The sequence below is a fragment of the Coregonus lavaretus genome, assembly GCF_964263955.1.
Source record: "Coregonus lavaretus genome assembly, chromosome: 13".
NCBI lineage: Eukaryota > Metazoa > Chordata > Actinopteri > Salmoniformes > Salmonidae > Coregonus > Coregonus lavaretus.
In genome coordinates, this window is record NC_140000.1 from 34047063 (window position 1) to 34065957 (window position 18895).

At 44.6% G+C, this 18895-nt stretch overlaps 1 protein-coding gene across 5 annotated transcripts in view; it reads left to right on the forward strand.

Annotated features, from left to right (window-relative positions):
• Positions 1 to 18895, forward strand: part of LOC311139746 (transcription elongation factor A protein 3-like) — a 42782-nt gene that overhangs the window by 12169 nt on the left and 11718 nt on the right. For 3 of the 5 annotated variants that reach the window (XM_084174682.1, XM_084174685.1, XM_084174683.1), the window contains exons 2-4: positions 13647 to 13709; positions 14310 to 14415; positions 14490 to 14598. In XM_084174682.1, the coding sequence (XP_084030808.1) occupies positions 13647 to 13709; positions 14310 to 14415; positions 14490 to 14598 (278 nt within the window). Of the gene's footprint in view, positions 1 to 13646; positions 13761 to 14309; positions 14416 to 14489; positions 14599 to 18895 lie in introns of all 5 variants that reach the window. The other 2 variants (XM_084174686.1, XM_084174684.1) reach the window with 2 other exon arrangements.

Genomic DNA, 18895 nt, shown 5'->3' on the forward strand with positions numbered 1-18895 from the left:
TGTGCGATAGACCTCCAGAAAGGAGCAGCGCTTCTGCGGAGCCATGTGTATCCTCTGTCTCAAGAGGAAAAGGTGGCTATGGAGACATACATAGCCGAGTCTCTGAGACAGGGATACATACGGCCCTCCACTTCCCCATGCGTCCTCAAGTTTCTTTTTTGTGAAGAAGAAGGATGGAGGGTTGCGCCCGTGTATTGATTACCGTAGTCTCAATCAGATCACTGTGAAATACAGTTATCCACTCCCTCTGATTGCGAGTATGACGGAATCATTACACGGAGCGCGTTTCTTCACAAAACTGGATCTCAGGAGCGCCTACAACTTGGTGCGCATTAGGGAGGGAGATGAATGGAAGACAGCATTTAGTACCACCTCGGGTCATTATGAGTATCTCGTCATGCCATACGGGTTAATGAATGCTCCTTCAGTCTTCCAATCCTTTGTGGACGAGATCTTCCGGGACATGCATGGGCAAGGTGTGGTCGTGTACATTGACGACATTCTAGTGTACTCTTCTACCCGAGCCGAGCATGTAGCCCTGGTGCGCCGAGTGTTGGTGAGGCTGTTGGAGCACGACTTGTATGTCAAGGCAGAGAAATGTCTGTTTTTCCAGGAGTCAGTCTCCTTTTTGGGTTATCGGTTGTCCGCGTCAGGGGTGAGGATGGAGGTTGACCGTGTGTCAGCCATGCGTAATTGGCAAACCCCAACCACGGTTAAAGAGGTGCAGCAGTTTTTGGGTTTTGCCAATTACTATCGGAGGTTTATCCGGGGTTTTGGACAGGTGGCAGCTCCCATAACTTCCCTGCTGAAGGGGGGCCCGGTGCGTTTGCAGTGGTCAGCTGAGGCGGACAGGGCATTTGGGAGACTGAAGGACCTGTTCACTTCGGCTCCGGTGCTGGCGCATCCGGACCCCGCTTTACCATTCCAGGTAGAGGTGGACGCGTCAGAGGCCGGTATTGGGGCCGTACTGTCGCAACGGTCCGGCACGCCACCTAAACTCCGCCCCTGTGCTTTTTATTCCAAGAAGCTCAGCCCAGCGGAGCGAAATTATGACGTAGGGGACAGGGAGCTGTTAGCCGTGGTACAGGCCCTAAAGGTGTGGAGGCATTGGCTTGAGGGGGCTCAACACCCTTTTCTCATTTTGACTGACCACCGTAACCTGGAGTACATCCGGGCAGCTAGGAGATTGAACCCTCGTCAGGCTCGGTGGAACATGTTTCTAACCCGGTTCGTATTTAAAATAACTTACATCCCTGGGTCCCAGAACGGTAAGGCAGACGCCCTGTCCCGGCGGTATGACACAGTGGAGAGGTCCATTGAGCCCACTCCCATACTGCCGGAGTCTTGTCTGGTGGCACCGGTGGTGTGGGAGGTCGATGCGGAAATCGAGCGGGCGTTGCGTACCGACCCTAGTCCCCCAGAGTGTCCTGTGGGTCGGACGTATGTTCCGCTCGAGTTCGGGATCGTCTGATTTATTGGGCTCATACGTCCTCCTCCTCTGGACATCCAGGTATTGGCCGGACAGTGCACTGCCTTAGCGCTAAGTACTGGTGGCCAACGTTAGCTAGGGATGTGAGGGTTTATGTCTCCTCCTGCTCGGTGTGCGCCCAGTGTAAGGCGCCTAGACACCTGCCCAGGGGAAAGTTACAACCCCTGCCCGTTCCACAACGGCCATGGTCTCACCTCTCGGTGGATTTCGTTACAGACCTTCCCCCCTCTCAGGGGAATACCACTATACTGGTCGTTGTGGATCGTTTCTCTAAGGCCTGTCATCTCCTCCCAATGCCGGGTCTCCCTACTGCCCTACAGACCGCTGAGGCACTGTTCACCCACGTCTTTCGGCAGTACGGGGTGCCCGAGGATATAGTGTCTGATCGAGGTCCCCAGTTCACCTCCAGAGTCTGGAGGGCGTTCATGGAGCGCTTGGGGTCTCGGTGAGCCTTACCTCGGGGTACCACCCAGAGAGCAATGGGCAGGTAGAAAGAGTGAACCAGGATGTGGGTAGGTTTCTGAGATCTTATTGCCAGGGCCGGCCGGAGGAGTGGGCGAGGTATATCCCCTGGGCAGAGATGGCACAGAACTCTCTCCGCCACTCCTCCACCAACCTAACCCCTTTCCAGTGTGTGTTGGGGTATCAGCCGGTTCTGGCACCATGGCATCAGAGCCAGATCGAGGCTCCTGCGGTGGATGAGTGGGTGCGGCGCTCGGAGGAGACGTGGAATGCTGCACACGTCCATCTGCAGCGGGGCATCCGTCGACAAAAGGCGAGCGCCGATCTCCACCGCAGTGAGGGTCCGGTGTACGCACCTGGAGATCGAGTCTGGCTCTCGACTCGAAACCTGCCCCTCCGCCTGCCCTGCCGGAAGCTGGGTTGGCGGTTTGTGGGGCCATTTAAAGTCCTGAGGAGATTGAACGAGGTGTGTTACAGGTTACAACTGCCTATTGATTATCACATTAACCCCTCGTTCCATGTGTCTCTTCTCAGGCCGGTGGTAGCTGGTCCACTCCAGGACTGTGAGATAAGAGAGACTCCCCCGCCCCCACTGGACATCAAGGGGGCTCCGGCGTACACAGTTCGGTCCATCTTGGATTCGAGACGTCGGATGGGGGGTCTCCAATATCTCGTGGAGTGGGAGGGGTACGGCCCGGAGGAACGGTGCTGGGTGCCGAGGAGGGACATCGTAGATCCATCTCTCCTGACTGAGTTCCACCGTGGTCATCCCATGCGCCCTGCTCCGCGTCCTCCTGGTCGTCCCCGAGGCCGGGGTTGGCGCACGGCTGGAGCCGCGCGTCAAGGGGGGGTACTGTCACGGTTTCGGCCGAGGCTGCTCCTCCTCCTTGCTCGGGCAGGCTTCGGCGTTCGTCGTCCCTGGAGTACTAGCTGCCACCGTTGTATGTTATCGATGTTTGTTTGGTTTTGTCTTCCTTATACACCTGTTTCCTTTTAGTGTTCATTATGTCCCCTATAAGTTTCTCGTTTTGTTTGTAGTTAGTTGTGTGTAATTGTTCCGCCTGTCCGTAGGTGCTGTGATTTTTGCTCTCATGTATTTAGAGTACGGACGCACTATTTGCGTATTCTTTTGTATTTTGTGTATTTGCGCACTGTATGCGTAATCGCTCGCCTCCGTTGTTGTTGAGGCCCGTTACTTTGTTTAGTCGTGTGTCTACAAGTAAAGTCTGTTGGACTAAGCTTCTGTGTCCTGCGCCTGACTCCAACACCACATCCACATCAGCCATTGACACAGAGAGAATAAGTTTACGTTTAAGTTTAATTTATTTGCACCAAAGAAAACAAGTGATAGACAACAATACAGCTGCCCACTCAAGAAAAAGCTTCAAACTGTAACCAGTGCCTGCAACCTGGTTCCGGTTATCAGTCAACCTACAAGGGTAGTTACAAACAGCACAGGAATGAAATCATCATCATGTATTGATCACATCTTTACTAAGGCTGCAGAAATGTGCTTTAAAGCAGTATCCAAATCCATCAGATGTAGTGATCATAATATAGTAGCCATATCTAGGAAAACCAAAGTTCCAAAGGCTGGGCATAATATAGTGTATAAGAGGTCATAAAATAAGTTCTGTAGTGATTCTTATGTTGATGATGTAAAGAATATTTGCTGGTCTGTGGTGTGTAATGAGGATCTACCAGACGCTGCACTTGACACATTTATGAAATTGCTTATTCCCGTTATTAATAAGCATACACCCATTTAAGAAAATAACTGTAAAAACTGTTAAATCCCCTTGGATTGATGAGGAATTAAAAAATGGTATGGTTGAGAGGAATGAGGCAAAAGATATGGCAAATAAGTCTGGCTGCACAAACGATTGGCAAACGTACTGCAAATTAAGAGTCGTGACTGAATACAAAGAAGAAGAAGAAACTATACTTTGAAACAAAGATAAATGATATAAAGAATGATAGTAAAAAGCTTTGGAGTACCTTAAATAAATAAAAAAGGGTAAACTCCGCTCCATCATTAATTGAATCAGATGGCTCATTAATCACAAAACCCACTGATATTGCCAACTACTTTAATGATTTTTTCATTGGCAAGATTAGCAAACGTAGGCATGACATGCCAGCAACAAACGCTGACACTACACATCTAAGTATAACTAACCAAATTATTTACATTTACATTACATTTAAGTCATTTAGCAGACGCTCTTATCCAGAGCGACTTACAGGAGCAATTAGGGTTAAGTGCCTTGCTCAAGGGCACATTTACGTCATTTAGCAGACGCTCTAGTCCAGAGCGACTCACAAATTGATGCATTCACCCTATAGCCAGTGGGATAACCACTTTACAATTTTTTTTGGGGGGGGGGGGGGGGGTAGAAGGATTACTTTATCCTATCCCAGGTATTCCTTAAAGAGGTGGGGTTTCAAATGTCTCCGGAAGGTGGTGAGTGACTCCGCTGTGGGGGGGGGGGGGTAGAAGGATTACTTTATCCTATCCCAGGTATTCCTTAAAGAGGTGGGGTTTCAAATGTCTCCGGAAGGTGGTGAGCGACTCCGCTGTGTGTGTGGGGGGGGGGGGTAGAAGGATTGCTTTATCCTATCCCAGGTATTCCTTAAAGAGGTGGGGTTTCAAATGTCTCCGGAAGGTGGTGAGTGACTCCGCTGTCCTGGCGTCGTGAGGGAGCTTGTTCCACCATTGGGGTGCCAGAGCAGCGAACAGTTTTGACTGGGCTGAGCGGGAACTATGCTTCCGCAGAGGAAGGGGAGCCAGCAGGCCAGAGGTGGATGAACGCAATGCCCTCGTTTGGGTGTAGGGACTGATCAGAGCCCGAAGGTACAGAGGTGCCGTTCCCCTCGCTGCTCCAAAGGCAAGCACCATGGTCTTGTAACGGATGCGAGCTTCAACTGGAAGCCAGTGGAGTGTGCGGAGGAGGGGGGTGACGTGAGAGAACTTGGGAAGGTTGAACACCAGACGGGCTGCGGCATTCTGGATGAGTTGTAGGGGTTTAATGGCACATGCAGGGAGGCCAGCCAACAGCGAGTTGCAGTAATCCAGACGGGAGATGACAAGTGCCTGGATTAGGACCTGTGCCGCTTCCTGTGTGAGGCAGGGTCGTACTCTCCGAATGTTGTAGAGCATGAACCTGCAGGAGCGGGTCACCGCCTTGATGTTAGCGGAGAACGACAGGGTGTTGTCCAGGGTCACGCCAAGGCTCTTCGCACTCTGGGAGGAGGACACAACGGAGTTGTCAACCGTGATGGCGAGATCATGGAACGGGCAGTCCTTCCCCGGGAGGAAGAGCAGCTCCGTCTTGCCAGGGTTCAGCTTGAGGTGGTGATCCGTCATCCATACTGATATGTCTGCCAGACATGCAGAGATGCGATTCGCCACCTGGTTATCAGAAGGGGGAAAGGAGAAGATTAGTTGTGTATCGTCAGCGTAGCAATGATAGGAGAGGCCGTGTGAGGATATGACAGAGCCAAGTGACTTGGTGTATAGGGAGAAAAGGAGAGGGCCTAGAACTGAGCCCTGGGGGACACCAGTGGTGAGAGCACGTGGTGCGGAGACAGCTTCTCGCCACGCCACTTGGTAGGAGCGACCGGTCAGGTAGGACGCAATCCAGGAGTGAGCCGCGCCGGAGATGCCCAGCTCGGAGAGGGTGGAGAGGAGGATCTGATGGTTCACAGTATCAAAGGCAGCAGACAGGTCTAGAAGGACAAGAGCAGAGGAGAGAGAGTTAGCTTTAGCAGTGCGGAGAGCCTCCGTGACACAGAGAAGAGCAGTCTCAGTTGAATGACCAGTCCTGAAACCTGATTGGTTTGGATCAAGAAGGTCATTCTGAGAGAGATAGCAAGAGAGTTGGCTAAAGACGGCACGCTCAATAGTTTTGGAAAGAAAAGAAAGAAGGGATACTGGTCTGTAGTTGTTGACATCAGTGGGGTCGAGTGTTGGTTTTTTGAGAAGGGGAGCAACTCTCGCTCTCTTGAAGACGGAAGGGACATGGCCAGCGGTCAAGGATGAGTTGATCAGCGAGGTGAGGTAGGGGAGAAGGTCACCGGAGATGGTCTGGAGAAGAGAGGAGGGGATGGGGTCAAGCGGGCAGGTTGTTGGGGGGCCTGCAGTCACAAGTCGCAGGATTTTATCTGGAGAGAGAGGGGAGAAAGAAGTCAAAGCATAGGGTAGGGCAGTGTGAGCAGGACCAGCAGTGTCATTAGACTTAACAAACGAGGATCGGATGTCGTCAACCTTCTTTTCAAAGTGGTTGACGAAGTCATCCACAGAGAGAGAGGGGAGGGGTGGGGGGGGGAAATGTGGCAAAGAGCTTCCTAGGGTTAGAGGCAGATGCTTGGAATTTAGAGTGGTAGAAGGTGGCCTTAGCAGCAGAAACAGATGAAGAAAATGTAGAGAGGAGGGAGTGAAAAGATGCCAGGTCGGCAGGGAGTTTAGTTTTCTTCCATTTCCGCTCCGCTGCCCGGAGCTCTGTTCTGTGAGCTCGCAATGAGTCATCAAGCCACGGAGCTGGAGGGGAGGACCGAGCCGGCCGGGAGGATAGGGGACACAGAGAGTCAAAGGATGCAGAAAGGGAGGAGAGGAGGGTTGAGGAGGCAGAATCAGGAGATTGGAGGGAGAAGGATTGAGCAGAGGGAAGAGATGATAGGATGGAAGAGGAGAGAGTAGTGGGAGAGAGAGAGCGAAGGTTGCGGCGGCGCATTACCATCTGTGTAGGGGCAGAGTGAGTAGTGTGGGAGGAGAGCGAGAGAGAAAAGGAAACAAAGTAGTGGTCGGAGACATGGAGGGGAGTTGCAGTGAGATTAGTAGAGGAGCAGCATCTAGTGAAGATGAGGTCAAGCGTATTGCCTGCCTTGTGAGTAGGGGGGGACGGTGAGAGGGTGAGGTCAAAAGAGGAGAGGAGTGGAAAGAAGGAGGCAGAGAGAAATGCGTCAAATGTGGACATAGGGAGGTTGAAATCCCCCAAAACTGTGAGGGGTGAGCCATCCTCAGGAAAGGAACTTATCAAGGCGTCAAGCTCATTGATGAACTCTCCAAGGGAACCTGGAGGGCGATAGATGACAAGGATATTAAGCTTAAATGGGCTAGTGACTGTGACAGCATGGAATTCAAATGAGGAGATAGACAGATGGGTTAGGGGAACAATTGAGAATGTCCACTTGGGAGAGATGAGGATTCCTGTACCACCACCCCTCTGACCAGATGCTCTCGGGGTATGCGAGAACACATGGTCAGACGAGGAGAGAGCAGTAGGAGTAGCAGTGTTTTCAGTGGTAATCCATGTTTCCGTCAGCGCCAGGAAGTCGAGGGACTGGAGGTTGGCATAGGCTGGGATGAAGTCAGCTTTGTTGGCAGCAGAACGGCAGTTCCAGAGGCTGCCTGAGACCTGGAACTCCAGGTGTGGGGTGCGTGCAGGGACCACCAGGTTAGAGAGGCAGCAGCCACGCGGTGTGGTGCGTTTGTGTAGCCTGTGCAGAGAGGAGAGAACAGGGATAGGCAGAGGCATAGTTGACAGGCTGTAGCAAATGGCTACAAAAATGCAGAGGAGATCGGAATGAAATGAGCTAAGCATCTGGGAGAGGAGAGAGCAGGGCCTCCCTCACCAAAAACTTCTACCTCAGAAACTAAAATTGTTTCACTGAACCACCCGAACAAAAACTCTCCCAACTTCCACCTTTAGAAATCAGAATTGTTGTGAACCACAGCGGTTCAATGTTTAAAGGAATAGACTCAACCCACTTTATTCAGCTAGCTAACTATGACACCATAGCTAACTAGCATGATAGCATCCAATAACAATAACACACAGTTTAGCACCAACACTTGGTCACAACAAACCACCAATAGTGTGTTAACTAGCTAACTAGCATGCTAGCATCCAGTAACACACAGTTTAGCACCAACACTTGGTCACAACAAACCACCAATAGTGTGTTAACACACTAAACAGATCATTCGTGTCTGTGTCAAGTTCCTTTCATGACGCAGCAATGATTAAACGTTGGCTAGCTAGGACAAGTATATTGTATTTAGCTACTACAGTACAGTTAGCTGGTCGTGTTGGGTAGCTAGCAATGGCCACTGTGTTGACTTATGAAAGACAAGCATTGTAATTTTGAATTCTGTAAAGTGAGGGTGGAAGAGGTGAAATAATTATTGTTGTCTGTCAATAAATTATTGTTGTCTATCATTCTGCTACCCAAGAATAGTAAAACCACCTTTACTGGCTCAAATAGCCACCAATAGTGTGTTAACACACTAAACAGATCATTCGTGTCTGTGTCAAGTTCCTTTCATGACGCAGCAATGATTAAACGTTGGCTAGCTAGGACAAGTATATTGTATTTAGCTACTACAGTACAGTTAGCTGGTCGTGTTGGGTAGCTAGCAATGGCCACTGTGTTGACATATGAAAGACAAGCATTGTAATTTTGAATTCTGTAAAGTGAGGGTGGAAGAGGTGAAATAATTATTGTTGTCTGTCAATAAATTATTGTTGTCTATCATTCTGCTACCCAAGAATAGTAAAACCACCTTTACTGGCTCAAATAGCCAACCAATCAGCCTTTCACCAACCCTTAGTAAATTCTTTGAAAAAATTGTGTTTGACCAGATACAATGTTATTTTACAGTAAACAAATTGGCAACAGACTTTCAGCACGCTTATAGGGAAGAACATTCAACAAGCACAGCACTTACACAAATTACTGATGATTGGCTGAGAGAAATTGATGTTAAAAAGATTGTGGGGTCTGTTTTGTTAGACTTCAGTGCGGCTTTTGACATTATCGATCATAGTCTGCTGCTGGAAAAACCTATGTGTTATGGCTTTACACCCCCTGCTATATTGTGGATAAAGAGTTACCTTTCTAACAGAACACAGAGGGAGTTATTTAATGGAAGAGTCTCCAACATAATCAGGAATTCCCCAGGGCAGCTGTCTAGGCCCTTAGTTTTTTAAATGAGTAAAGCCAGTGTGTCTATGTATGAGGATGACCCAACACTATACACGTCAGCTACTACAGTGACTGAAATGACTGCAACACTTAATAAAGAGCTGCAGTTAGTTTCAGAATGGGTGGCAAGGAATAAGTTAGTCCTAAATATTCCAAAAACTAAAAGCATTGTATTTGGGACAAATCATTTACTAAACCCTAAACCTCAACTAAATCTTGCAATAAATAATGTGGAAATTTAGCAAATTAAGGTGACTAAACTGCTTGGAGTAATCCTGGATTGTAAACTGTCATGGTCAAAACCTGTTGATACAACAGTAGCTAAGATGGGGAGAAGTCTGTCCATAATAAAGTGCTGCTCTGCCTTCTTAACAACACTATCAACAAGGCAGGTCCTACAGGCCTTAGATTTGTCGCATCTGGATTACTGTTCAATCGTGTGGTTAGGTGCCACAAAGAGGGACTTAGGAAAAGTACAGTTGGCTCAGAACAGGGCAGCATGGCTGGCCTTTAAATGTACACGGAGAGCTAACATTAATAATATGCATGTCAATCTTTCATGGCTCAAAGTGGAGGAGAGATTGACTTCATCACTACTTGTTTTTGTAAGAAGTGTTAACAAGCTGAATGCACCGAGCTGTTTGTTTAAACTACTAGCACACAGCTTGGACATCAATGCATACCCCACAAGACATGCCACCAGAGGTCTCTTCACAATCCTCAAGTCCAGAACAGACTATGGGAGGTGCACAGCACTACATAGAGCCATGACTACATGGAACTCTATTCCACATCAGGTAACTGATGCAAGCAGTAGAATTAGATTTAAAAAACAGATACAAATACACCTTGACACCAACTGTGAAGAGACACACGCATACGCAGACAAACGCTAGCACAAATAAATTGTAATATTTTTGTATGGTGGTATTACACATTTTGTATTGTAGATGTGTAGTGGTGTAATAATGTTATATGATGTGATGTTTTATCTTTTGTTTTATGTGTGATGTAAGTGCCTTCATTTGTTTGGACCCCAATAAATACAAATACAAAAATACAGATAAAAACAAATACAAAATATGAAAAAAGGTGTGCAGGTGTGGTTGGAAGCCCAAGGGCTTATATGAAAACCACACCACAAAAAAACAATATACAATACATAAGATCAAAAATAAAAAAAGGTTTGTTAAAACAGATAACAAAACCTACTAATTCTAAATGTATAAATGAATTGATCAAATATCACGAAAAAAACAAACAATATTTGTTTTGTTTAAATGTGTGTGTGTGTGTGAGAGAGTTAGGCTATATGGAGGAGTTTACTGAGTAGTTTGGTTCATCAGGCTGACCCCCAGTCTTCGCTTGAAGTTATTGAGGGATGTTGATGTTTTGGCAATGTAAAGATAAGAATTCCAGAGAATGGTACCTCTGTATCTGATAGAGAATTGACTATGTGAGGTGCGGCACTGTGGAGGGTGAAGGTTATCGCAGTGTCTTGTGTTATATAGATGGATTTCAGAATTAACCTAGAAGAATCCATTGAAGGGTTTAGGTAAACTGCCTGGGAGGTATGAGTATTTGTAGATGAAAGTGCGTAATTGGCATACATTAATGTTGTAAATAGACAAGATATTGAGTTTCTTAAACAAAGGTGCAAATGGAGCCAGGTAATTAGAGGAGGTGGCTAGTCTTGCAAATGTATTTTGTATGATGAGTAATTTGTGTAGGTAGGAGGCCTATGTACTGGGCCAGACAATATTACAGTAAATGAGATATGGATAAAATAAGCTATAGTATAGAGTTAGGAAGTAAGCCTGATGAACCAAACCACTAATCTTTCTGATGATACCAACAGATTTAATCACTTTGTTGCAGACAAATTGAATATGATCTTTCCAGGATAACTTTTCATCAATTAAGCCAATCAGTTGTGTTGTGAAAAGGTAGGGTTGGTATACAGAAGATGGTCCTATTTGGTAAAAGACCAAGTCCATATTATGGCAAGAACAGCTCAAATAAGCAAAGAGAAACAACAGTCCATCATTTTTTTAAGACATGAAGGTCAGTCAATCCTGAAAATTTCAAGAACTTTGAAAGTTTCTTCAAGTGCAGTCGCAATAACCATCAAGCGCTATGATGAAACTGGCTCTCATGAGGACTGCCACAGCAAATAAATGCTTCACAGAGTTCAAGTAACAGACACATCTCAACATCAACTGTTCAGAGGAGACTGCGTGAATCAGGCCTTCATGGTCGAATTGCTGCGAAGAAACCACTACTAAAGGACACCAATAAGAAGAAGAGACTTGCTTGGGCCAAGAAACACGAGCAATGGACATTAGACCTGTGGAAATCTGTCCTTTGGTCTGATGAGTCCAAATTAGAGATTTTTGGTTCCAACCGCTGCCTCTTTGTGAGACGCAAAGTAGGTGAACAGTTGATCTCCGCATGTGTGGTTCCCACCGTGAAGCATGGAAGAGGAGGTGTGATGGTGTGGGGGTGCTTTGCTGGTGACACTGTCGTGATTGATTTAGAATTCAATGTACACTTAACCAGCATGGCTACCACAGCATTCTGCAGCGGTATGCCATCCCATCTGGTTTGCGCTTAGTGGGACTATCATTTGTTTTTCAACAGGACAATGACCCAAAACACACCTCCAGACTGTGTAAGGGCTATTTGACCAAGGAAAGTGATGGAGTGCTGCATCAGATGACCTGGCCTCCACAATCACCCGACCTCCACCCAATTGAGATGGTTTGGGATGAGTTGGACTGCAGAGTGATGGAAAAGCAGCCAACAAGTGCTCGGTATATGTGGGAACTCCTTCAAGACTGTTGGAAAAGCATTCCAGGTGAAGCTGGTTGAGAGAATGCCAAGAGTGTGCAAAGCTGTCATCAAGGCAAAGGGTGGCTACTTTGAAGAATCTCAAATATAACATCTATTTTGATTTGTTTAACACTTTTTTGGTTACTAAATGATTCCATATGTGTTATTTCATAGTTTTGATGTCTTCACTATTATTCTACAATGTAGAAAATAGTACAAATAAAGAAAAACCATTGAATGAGTAGGTGTGTCCAAACTTTTGACTGGTACTGTACGTTAGAGGCTCAGTAATCGAGGAAGACACTGATTTCACCAGAGGCACCAATCTCATCATGACCTACTGCTGATATCTTTAAGTTACCAATTACCTCCCTCACCTCTATTATATCAGGAGGATCAAACTGAAACAGAGAAGGAAAATGTCCCTTATTGTAATTCAAGGGATTTCCATCAGTTTTCTCAGTTTTCTTTGACAGAGAGGAACCGACATTCACATTAAATAACATCAGGATCACTATAGGTCTTATTTCCAACAATAAATTGAGATGGAATAGTTGTAGATGCCTTTTTCTTATTCAAAAGTTGATTGATGATTTTCCAAGTTGACTTTATTTTATTTAAGGATTCTTGGAATTTGTTAGTAAAATATATTTTTTGGGCTGTCCGAAGTAGGTGAGTAAATTTGTTCTTATACATTTCGTAATTTTTGCATCTGCAAAAGTTCACTTTAGCGCCGTCACAGACAGGTCTTCCCTGGTTGCCTGACCGTGCTGAGACCCCTGTCACTATTTGATACTGCTTAGATGAGGCATGACAAAGAATTACCTTGGTGTACATTTATACATTATATTATCCAAGAATAGAATCAATGGTTCAATAATTTAAATGACAATTATTCCCAGATCCCAGACTGTGGACTACCCATCAACTCAAGATGGAACTTTGTATCCATTCACTGATTGTTGTAATTTACAGCAAAATTCACCTGAGCTCTGTAGACTGGTCTTCCCTGGCTGTCTGATCCTGCTAAGACATGATGAGAATATTGTTCTGTACTGACTGTGCACCATGACAGTGAAGCCTCTAGAGCTGTTTATTACTGTCAGTGTGAAAAGTAGGGAATTAGCTAGGGAAACTGACAGATCAATAACGTTACATTGCTATACTGACTGCGGCAAAAATAATATCTAACGTTAGCCAACTTTTGGCTGGCTCTAAACAAAAGCTACAAAACATTTCCATACACACAACAGCTGTTAGATACTGCTACCTGACAGATAGCTAGACTGAACTGGCTGCTAGATAGCTAGATAGCTAGCAAGCTAGCTAAGTTAGTTAATTCACTTCAGACAGAACTTCAGTCGAGGGGGATGAAACATTAGCTAACGTTACATGTCAGTTACACTACTAGCTCAGCTCTGGGAATAAATACTTTTTTTTCCTGTTAAGTCAAACAGCAGTTACCTTGCCAGCTACATCAGTCAAATAAAGAGTAGCCAGTTTCTGCTCTGCTTGCTTTTACAACTCAGAGAAAAAGCACAACACACACATACAACAGCTGCCTCTGTTCGCACGCTCTGTGGTGTCTGCACAGTCCTAAATCCAGCCGGCTGAAACCACCAAACAGCCTACCCGACCACTCTGAGGCGTCCGCATGGTCCTAAAGCACACCGATGCGGCTTTTTGTATCACAATGCAATGATAAAACTGGGGGGCAACAAAAATGCAATTTCAGAATGTGGGGGGGTCATGTCCCCCCCATCCCCAGTGAAAGTTGCACCCCTGGTACTACATATGTAATGAAAATAAATAATTTTGCTGCTCTCCCTGTTGGCTACAACCTCCAATACCATCATCTCCATGTTTGTGGACATAGGAGGGTGCCCTGGACCTGCTGAATGAACTGAAGAGCTTCAACATGACGCTGAAACTTCTGCAGGTAGAGGACCAGCAGCAGGAAAATCCCACTCACCTGTTATGTAATATTTAGGTGAACAGAAGTTTCATATTTTATGCTACTTCTACATTGAACATGAAATATTATCAAATTCATGGGGAATACAGTGCAGTCAGTGCAATTTCTCCACAAACAGGGAATGGATTATCTAGTTATGCCTACTCCAAATGATAAGTGTGAACTCATTATAAAAGTGTAAACTCATTATCTCCCGAGTAGCGCAGTGGTCTAAGGCACTGCATCGCAGTGCTAGCTGTGCCACTAGAGATCCTGGTTCGAATCCAGGCTCTGTCGTAGCCGGCCGTGACCGGGAGACCCATGGGGCGGCGCACAATTGGCCCAGCGTCGTCCAGGGTAGCGGAGGGAATGGCTGGCAGGGATGTAGCTCAGTTGGTAGAGCATGGCGTTTGCAACGCCGGGGTTGTGGGTTCGATTCCCACGGGGGGCCAGTATGAAAAATAAAGAAATAATGTATGCACATACTAACTGTAAGTTACTCTGGATAAGAGCATCTGCTAAATGACTAAAAATGTCAATTATTTCAAGGATCACATGCAACAAACCATTCTCTCCACTGAATAGGAAACGAGGATCGGCATGTCTGTGAATGGAATCAGGAAGTACTGCACAGACGAAGAGGTCGTTTCCCTGGCCAAGATCCTCATCAAGGACTGGAAGAGACTGCTGGGTAGGAGACTGTCTTGCGTTTTACAGTAAACACAGTATGTAGAGACAACATGTTCAACCCTCTTTGCCCCCTAGATGCTGCACGTACTCAGAGTACTGAGAGGCCCAATGAGATGAAGAATGGGGTTGACTCCAACAAATCCACAGGGTCCCCAGTCAGGTTCCCCTCAGAGAAAGACACCAGGTATGTGCATACACACGCACTCACACAAACTCAAACCATTGCCTGCATGTGAAGGCAAAAATGTAAACATAGAAAAGGGGAAGATACGGTATCTGGTGTGGTCTGTGCTTTTTTGCTATAGTCACAAGAGGCCGGATGTTTCTGATTCAGATCCTGAATCTGAAAAGGAAGAATACTCTGAGAAACGGCGAAAAGAGAAGGACAATGTTGAACACAAAAAAGACGAGCGAGCTGTTGACCTTAAAAAGGAGAGATATACAGATGCATTCAAAAACAAACAGCATGCAGAACAATCCAAAAATGGAAAACATACAAAAGATGCCAGAAAAGAAAGACATGTAGAACACTCCAAAAAAGAACAACACTTAGAAGAACCCAAAAAGGAGAGACACTTCGAAGAATCCAGAAAAGAAAGACATGTACCTGTACATGACACAAAAAATGAAAGACGTGCAAGAACCCAAGAAAGAAAGACATTTAGAAGAACCCAAGAAAGAAAGTCATTTTGAAGAACCCAAAAATAAAAGCCACTCAGACAAACCCAGAAGGGATAGTTTTGCAGATGAACTGAGAAACGAAAAACACACAGAGGAACGCAGAAAGGAGATACCAATGTACGAACCCCCACAAGAGAGACCTGTTGAAAACCACAGAAAAGGGTTTGAGAGGTGAGAGGTGCCTCTGTTAAGTTGATTCCATACAGTCTAGAGAGGACCAGGGCTGGGCCTCAGGGAAGTGTTGTGTTTTCAGGAGAAGCGTCTTGGATGATCTTTACCCCTCTTGTAACTCTCCTCCTCGACCCCCCCGACCACCCCGCCTTCCTCCCCCTGTCAGACGTATGTCTGGGGAGATGAATAAAGGGGTGAAGAAGGAGAGAGAAAGGTCAGGATGGATAGATACTCTGGTGTCAACGCATGGAACTTTTCTGAGAACACTGTATTACTTGCAGATGCTTTGGTGCATTACTGAATGAGTAGTTTGTACAGATATAAGGCTACAGTTTGAGATGTTTATATTGGAAGCCCTTGAGGTGGATTGCACACTAACCTTGTTGTTTCACTGACTTGTTCATACAGCATACCCACTGGGCACACCACGTAATTTCAACGTGGAAATCTGGGTAATATTTGGTAGAGATGTTGATCAATGAGATTTCAACCTTTATTCACCCACTCAAAAAGTCAGCCAGAAGTTGGTTGAATTCCCAATGCGTTGTCACTATGCTTGCAACCATCTAAAAGCAAAACTAAATTCCATTGGAAAAACAATGTCAGATTATTGTTCTCATCTAAATGTATTATCAGTGCGCTTTCAACCATTTTAATGTCAGATATTTAGTATTTATACAACAACTTAATGTTTTATCACTGTGCTTCATCTAATTGCACAACCAAATTCCCTGGATTGCAGTTGAGATTACATTAAAAGTACATAGTGCAAGTGTTCAATGCTGTAGAGATTCTTCACAGATTATTATAGCAATTGTGAAGATCTCCACAGAACTGCGACCTTTGCACGCTATCTTGAACATGCACACTTTCTATGATTACATAAAAATACATGTATAGTTACAGTAGGCTAACCTAAAAATGTGGCCACGCTATATCTGACATGGTACAGGTGTCTTCTTTTTTAAAAGCCCATAACCATGTGTGTGAGGTGTATACTTTTTTTTCAAAGTAGATTTGTTTAAGACTACCAAGAAACACTCTGTGTGACCCTGATTTTAGCCCACTGCAGTAAAAGGTTAAGGTTGAATAAATACTGTTACTTTAGTTTGTAAAATATCCTTAACTTTAGGCTATTTACTGTATTACAAAAGTCATATTGAATTGTGTTTGGTTGTCAATACAATCAGATATCAACATTTTTAAAGGATATCTAATGCTTGGATAGTTTAATCTGAGCCACTGGCTTAATCCTATTCTTTAACTTTTATTTTTGGTTTAGTTGCAGACGTGAATCCAACATATAATTTCAACACTTGTCGACAAGTTAATATGCTATTTACTGTATTGCATGCAAAAGTGATATTGAATTGTGTTTGATTGTCAACTCAACCAAATATCAACATTTGAAGGACATGTCTTTTGTGCCACTGACCTAGTCTGGCTTTAATTCCAGTTTGTCTACAAATGAATAATTGATATGTTGGATTCACTTCTCCATCTCAACCATGAATCAAAGATAAAGAATATGACTAAATCAAATCAAACTTTATTTAAAGTGCATTTAAAGTTTTATTTGATTTAGTCCTATTTTCTTTATCGGATCTTTGGTTGAGATGGAAACGTGAATCCAACATATTAATGATTAACTTGAAGATGAAATTAGATGTCAACCAAAGCGTGAAACCCTAGGCCTATATGTATTGTCTATTTTAGTTGAACCCTGGGTTTAATTGAAACAATGTTGATTACTTTTCAAATGCTATACAGGCCTAAATATATAATTGATGATATATGACTTATAAAGTATGGTTACATTTCATTTGCTCTGTTAAACCTACCCTTTGGAATGATTTTGATAGCAACAGTGAATATACACTGAGTATACAAAACGTTAAGAACACCTGCTCTTTCCATGACATAGACTGACCGTGTGAATCCAGGTGAAAGCTATTATCCCTTATTGATGTCACTTGTTAAATCCACTTAAATCAGTGTAGATTAAGGGGAGCAGACAGGTTAAAGAAGGACTTTTAAGCCTTGAGACAATTGAAATATGGATTGTATATGTGTGCCATTCAGAGGGTGAATGGGCAAGACAAAAGATTTAAGTGCCTTTGAACGGGGTATGATAGTAGGTGCCACGTGCACCGGTTTGTGTCAAGAACTGCAACGCTGCTAGGTTTTTCACACTCAACAGTTTCCCGTGGGTATCAAGAATGGTCCACCACACAAAGGACATCCAGCCAACTCACACACAACTATTTCATGTTTCTAAATGATTTCTTTATTCAGATGAAGGGTACTGCTATGGGATCCCCTATGGCTCCTAACTGCTAATTTGTATGTGGGTTACATGGAGAAACAGTCAATTTTCAATCCTCTCAAAAATGTTTTCTTGCCTAACATTATTATTTGGAAACGGTACATTGATGATATTTTTGTTCTATGGAGGGGTGATTCAAAACAGCCCCAGTCATTCCATGTTTTTCTTAACTCTTGTTCTGAGCACCTGAGATTTACTATGCAATCTGACACACGTCAAATTAGTTTCCTTGATCGTCTGATTTTTTGTGAGGATAATGTTCTAAACACAGGAAACCTACTGATTGGAACAGTTTGTTGAGGGCTGATAGCTTCCCTTGAAAAACAGTTTGCCCTACAGCCAATTCTGTTGAATCAAAAGAATTTGCAAAAAACTATCAAGATTTCGACAGAAATATGGCTGAGACGTAAAGAAAATTCAAGGAGGGGGGTACAAAAATGGTCAGATTAATACTGCCATTGAGAAAATTTAAAACAAATCGAGACGTGATCTTTTTCAAGGACAGTCTCGCAAAAATAAGCATTCTTGCGTTCTAACTACATGCTATTCAAAGTGCTCTGAACAAATTAAGGGAATCGTTCACAAACATTGGCACATTCTAAGATCCGATGACAGTATCGGTAATGTGTTTTCGGACCCTCCCTTGGTTGTATTTTCGCGGGGCAGAAATCTCAGAGATCAATTGGTAAACTCTGATTTACCACCCCAAAATATCCCTGCACGTCTATTTGCACCTCAACCGGATGGAATCTACAAGTGTAATGGTTGCGCTCAATGCAATGGCACTTACAAATGTAGATCCTTCAAACACCCCCAAACAGGGAAACAAATCCCAATAAAAGGTGTTATCACGTGCTCCACTAAGGCAGTTATTTATCTTATAACTTGTCCTTGTGGTAAAAATGATGTGGGTAAAACAAAGCATGAATTAAAAGTACGAGTCTCGGAGCATCGTACCACCATTAGGTGCAAAAACTCAACGTACCCAGTCACGGCCCACTTTTTTGGAAGCGAACCACTCGGTTTCGTCCCTACGTTATATCGGCATCAAACATGTCACCCTCCCTAGGAGAGGGGGTGACCTCGACAACCTATTGTTAAAATGAGAGGCTGCCTGGATCTTTCATTTAAAGACCCTTGCTCCCTTCGGTCTCAACATAGACTTTGATCTGAAGCCATTCTGGTGATTATTGTGATTTTGCTATTCATTGTAAATGTTTGTAGGCCTATGTAGCCAAATTGTATTTATGATCGTATGTTATCCATTCATGTTTTTTGTATGTTCTGTTTATCTGTGAATTAA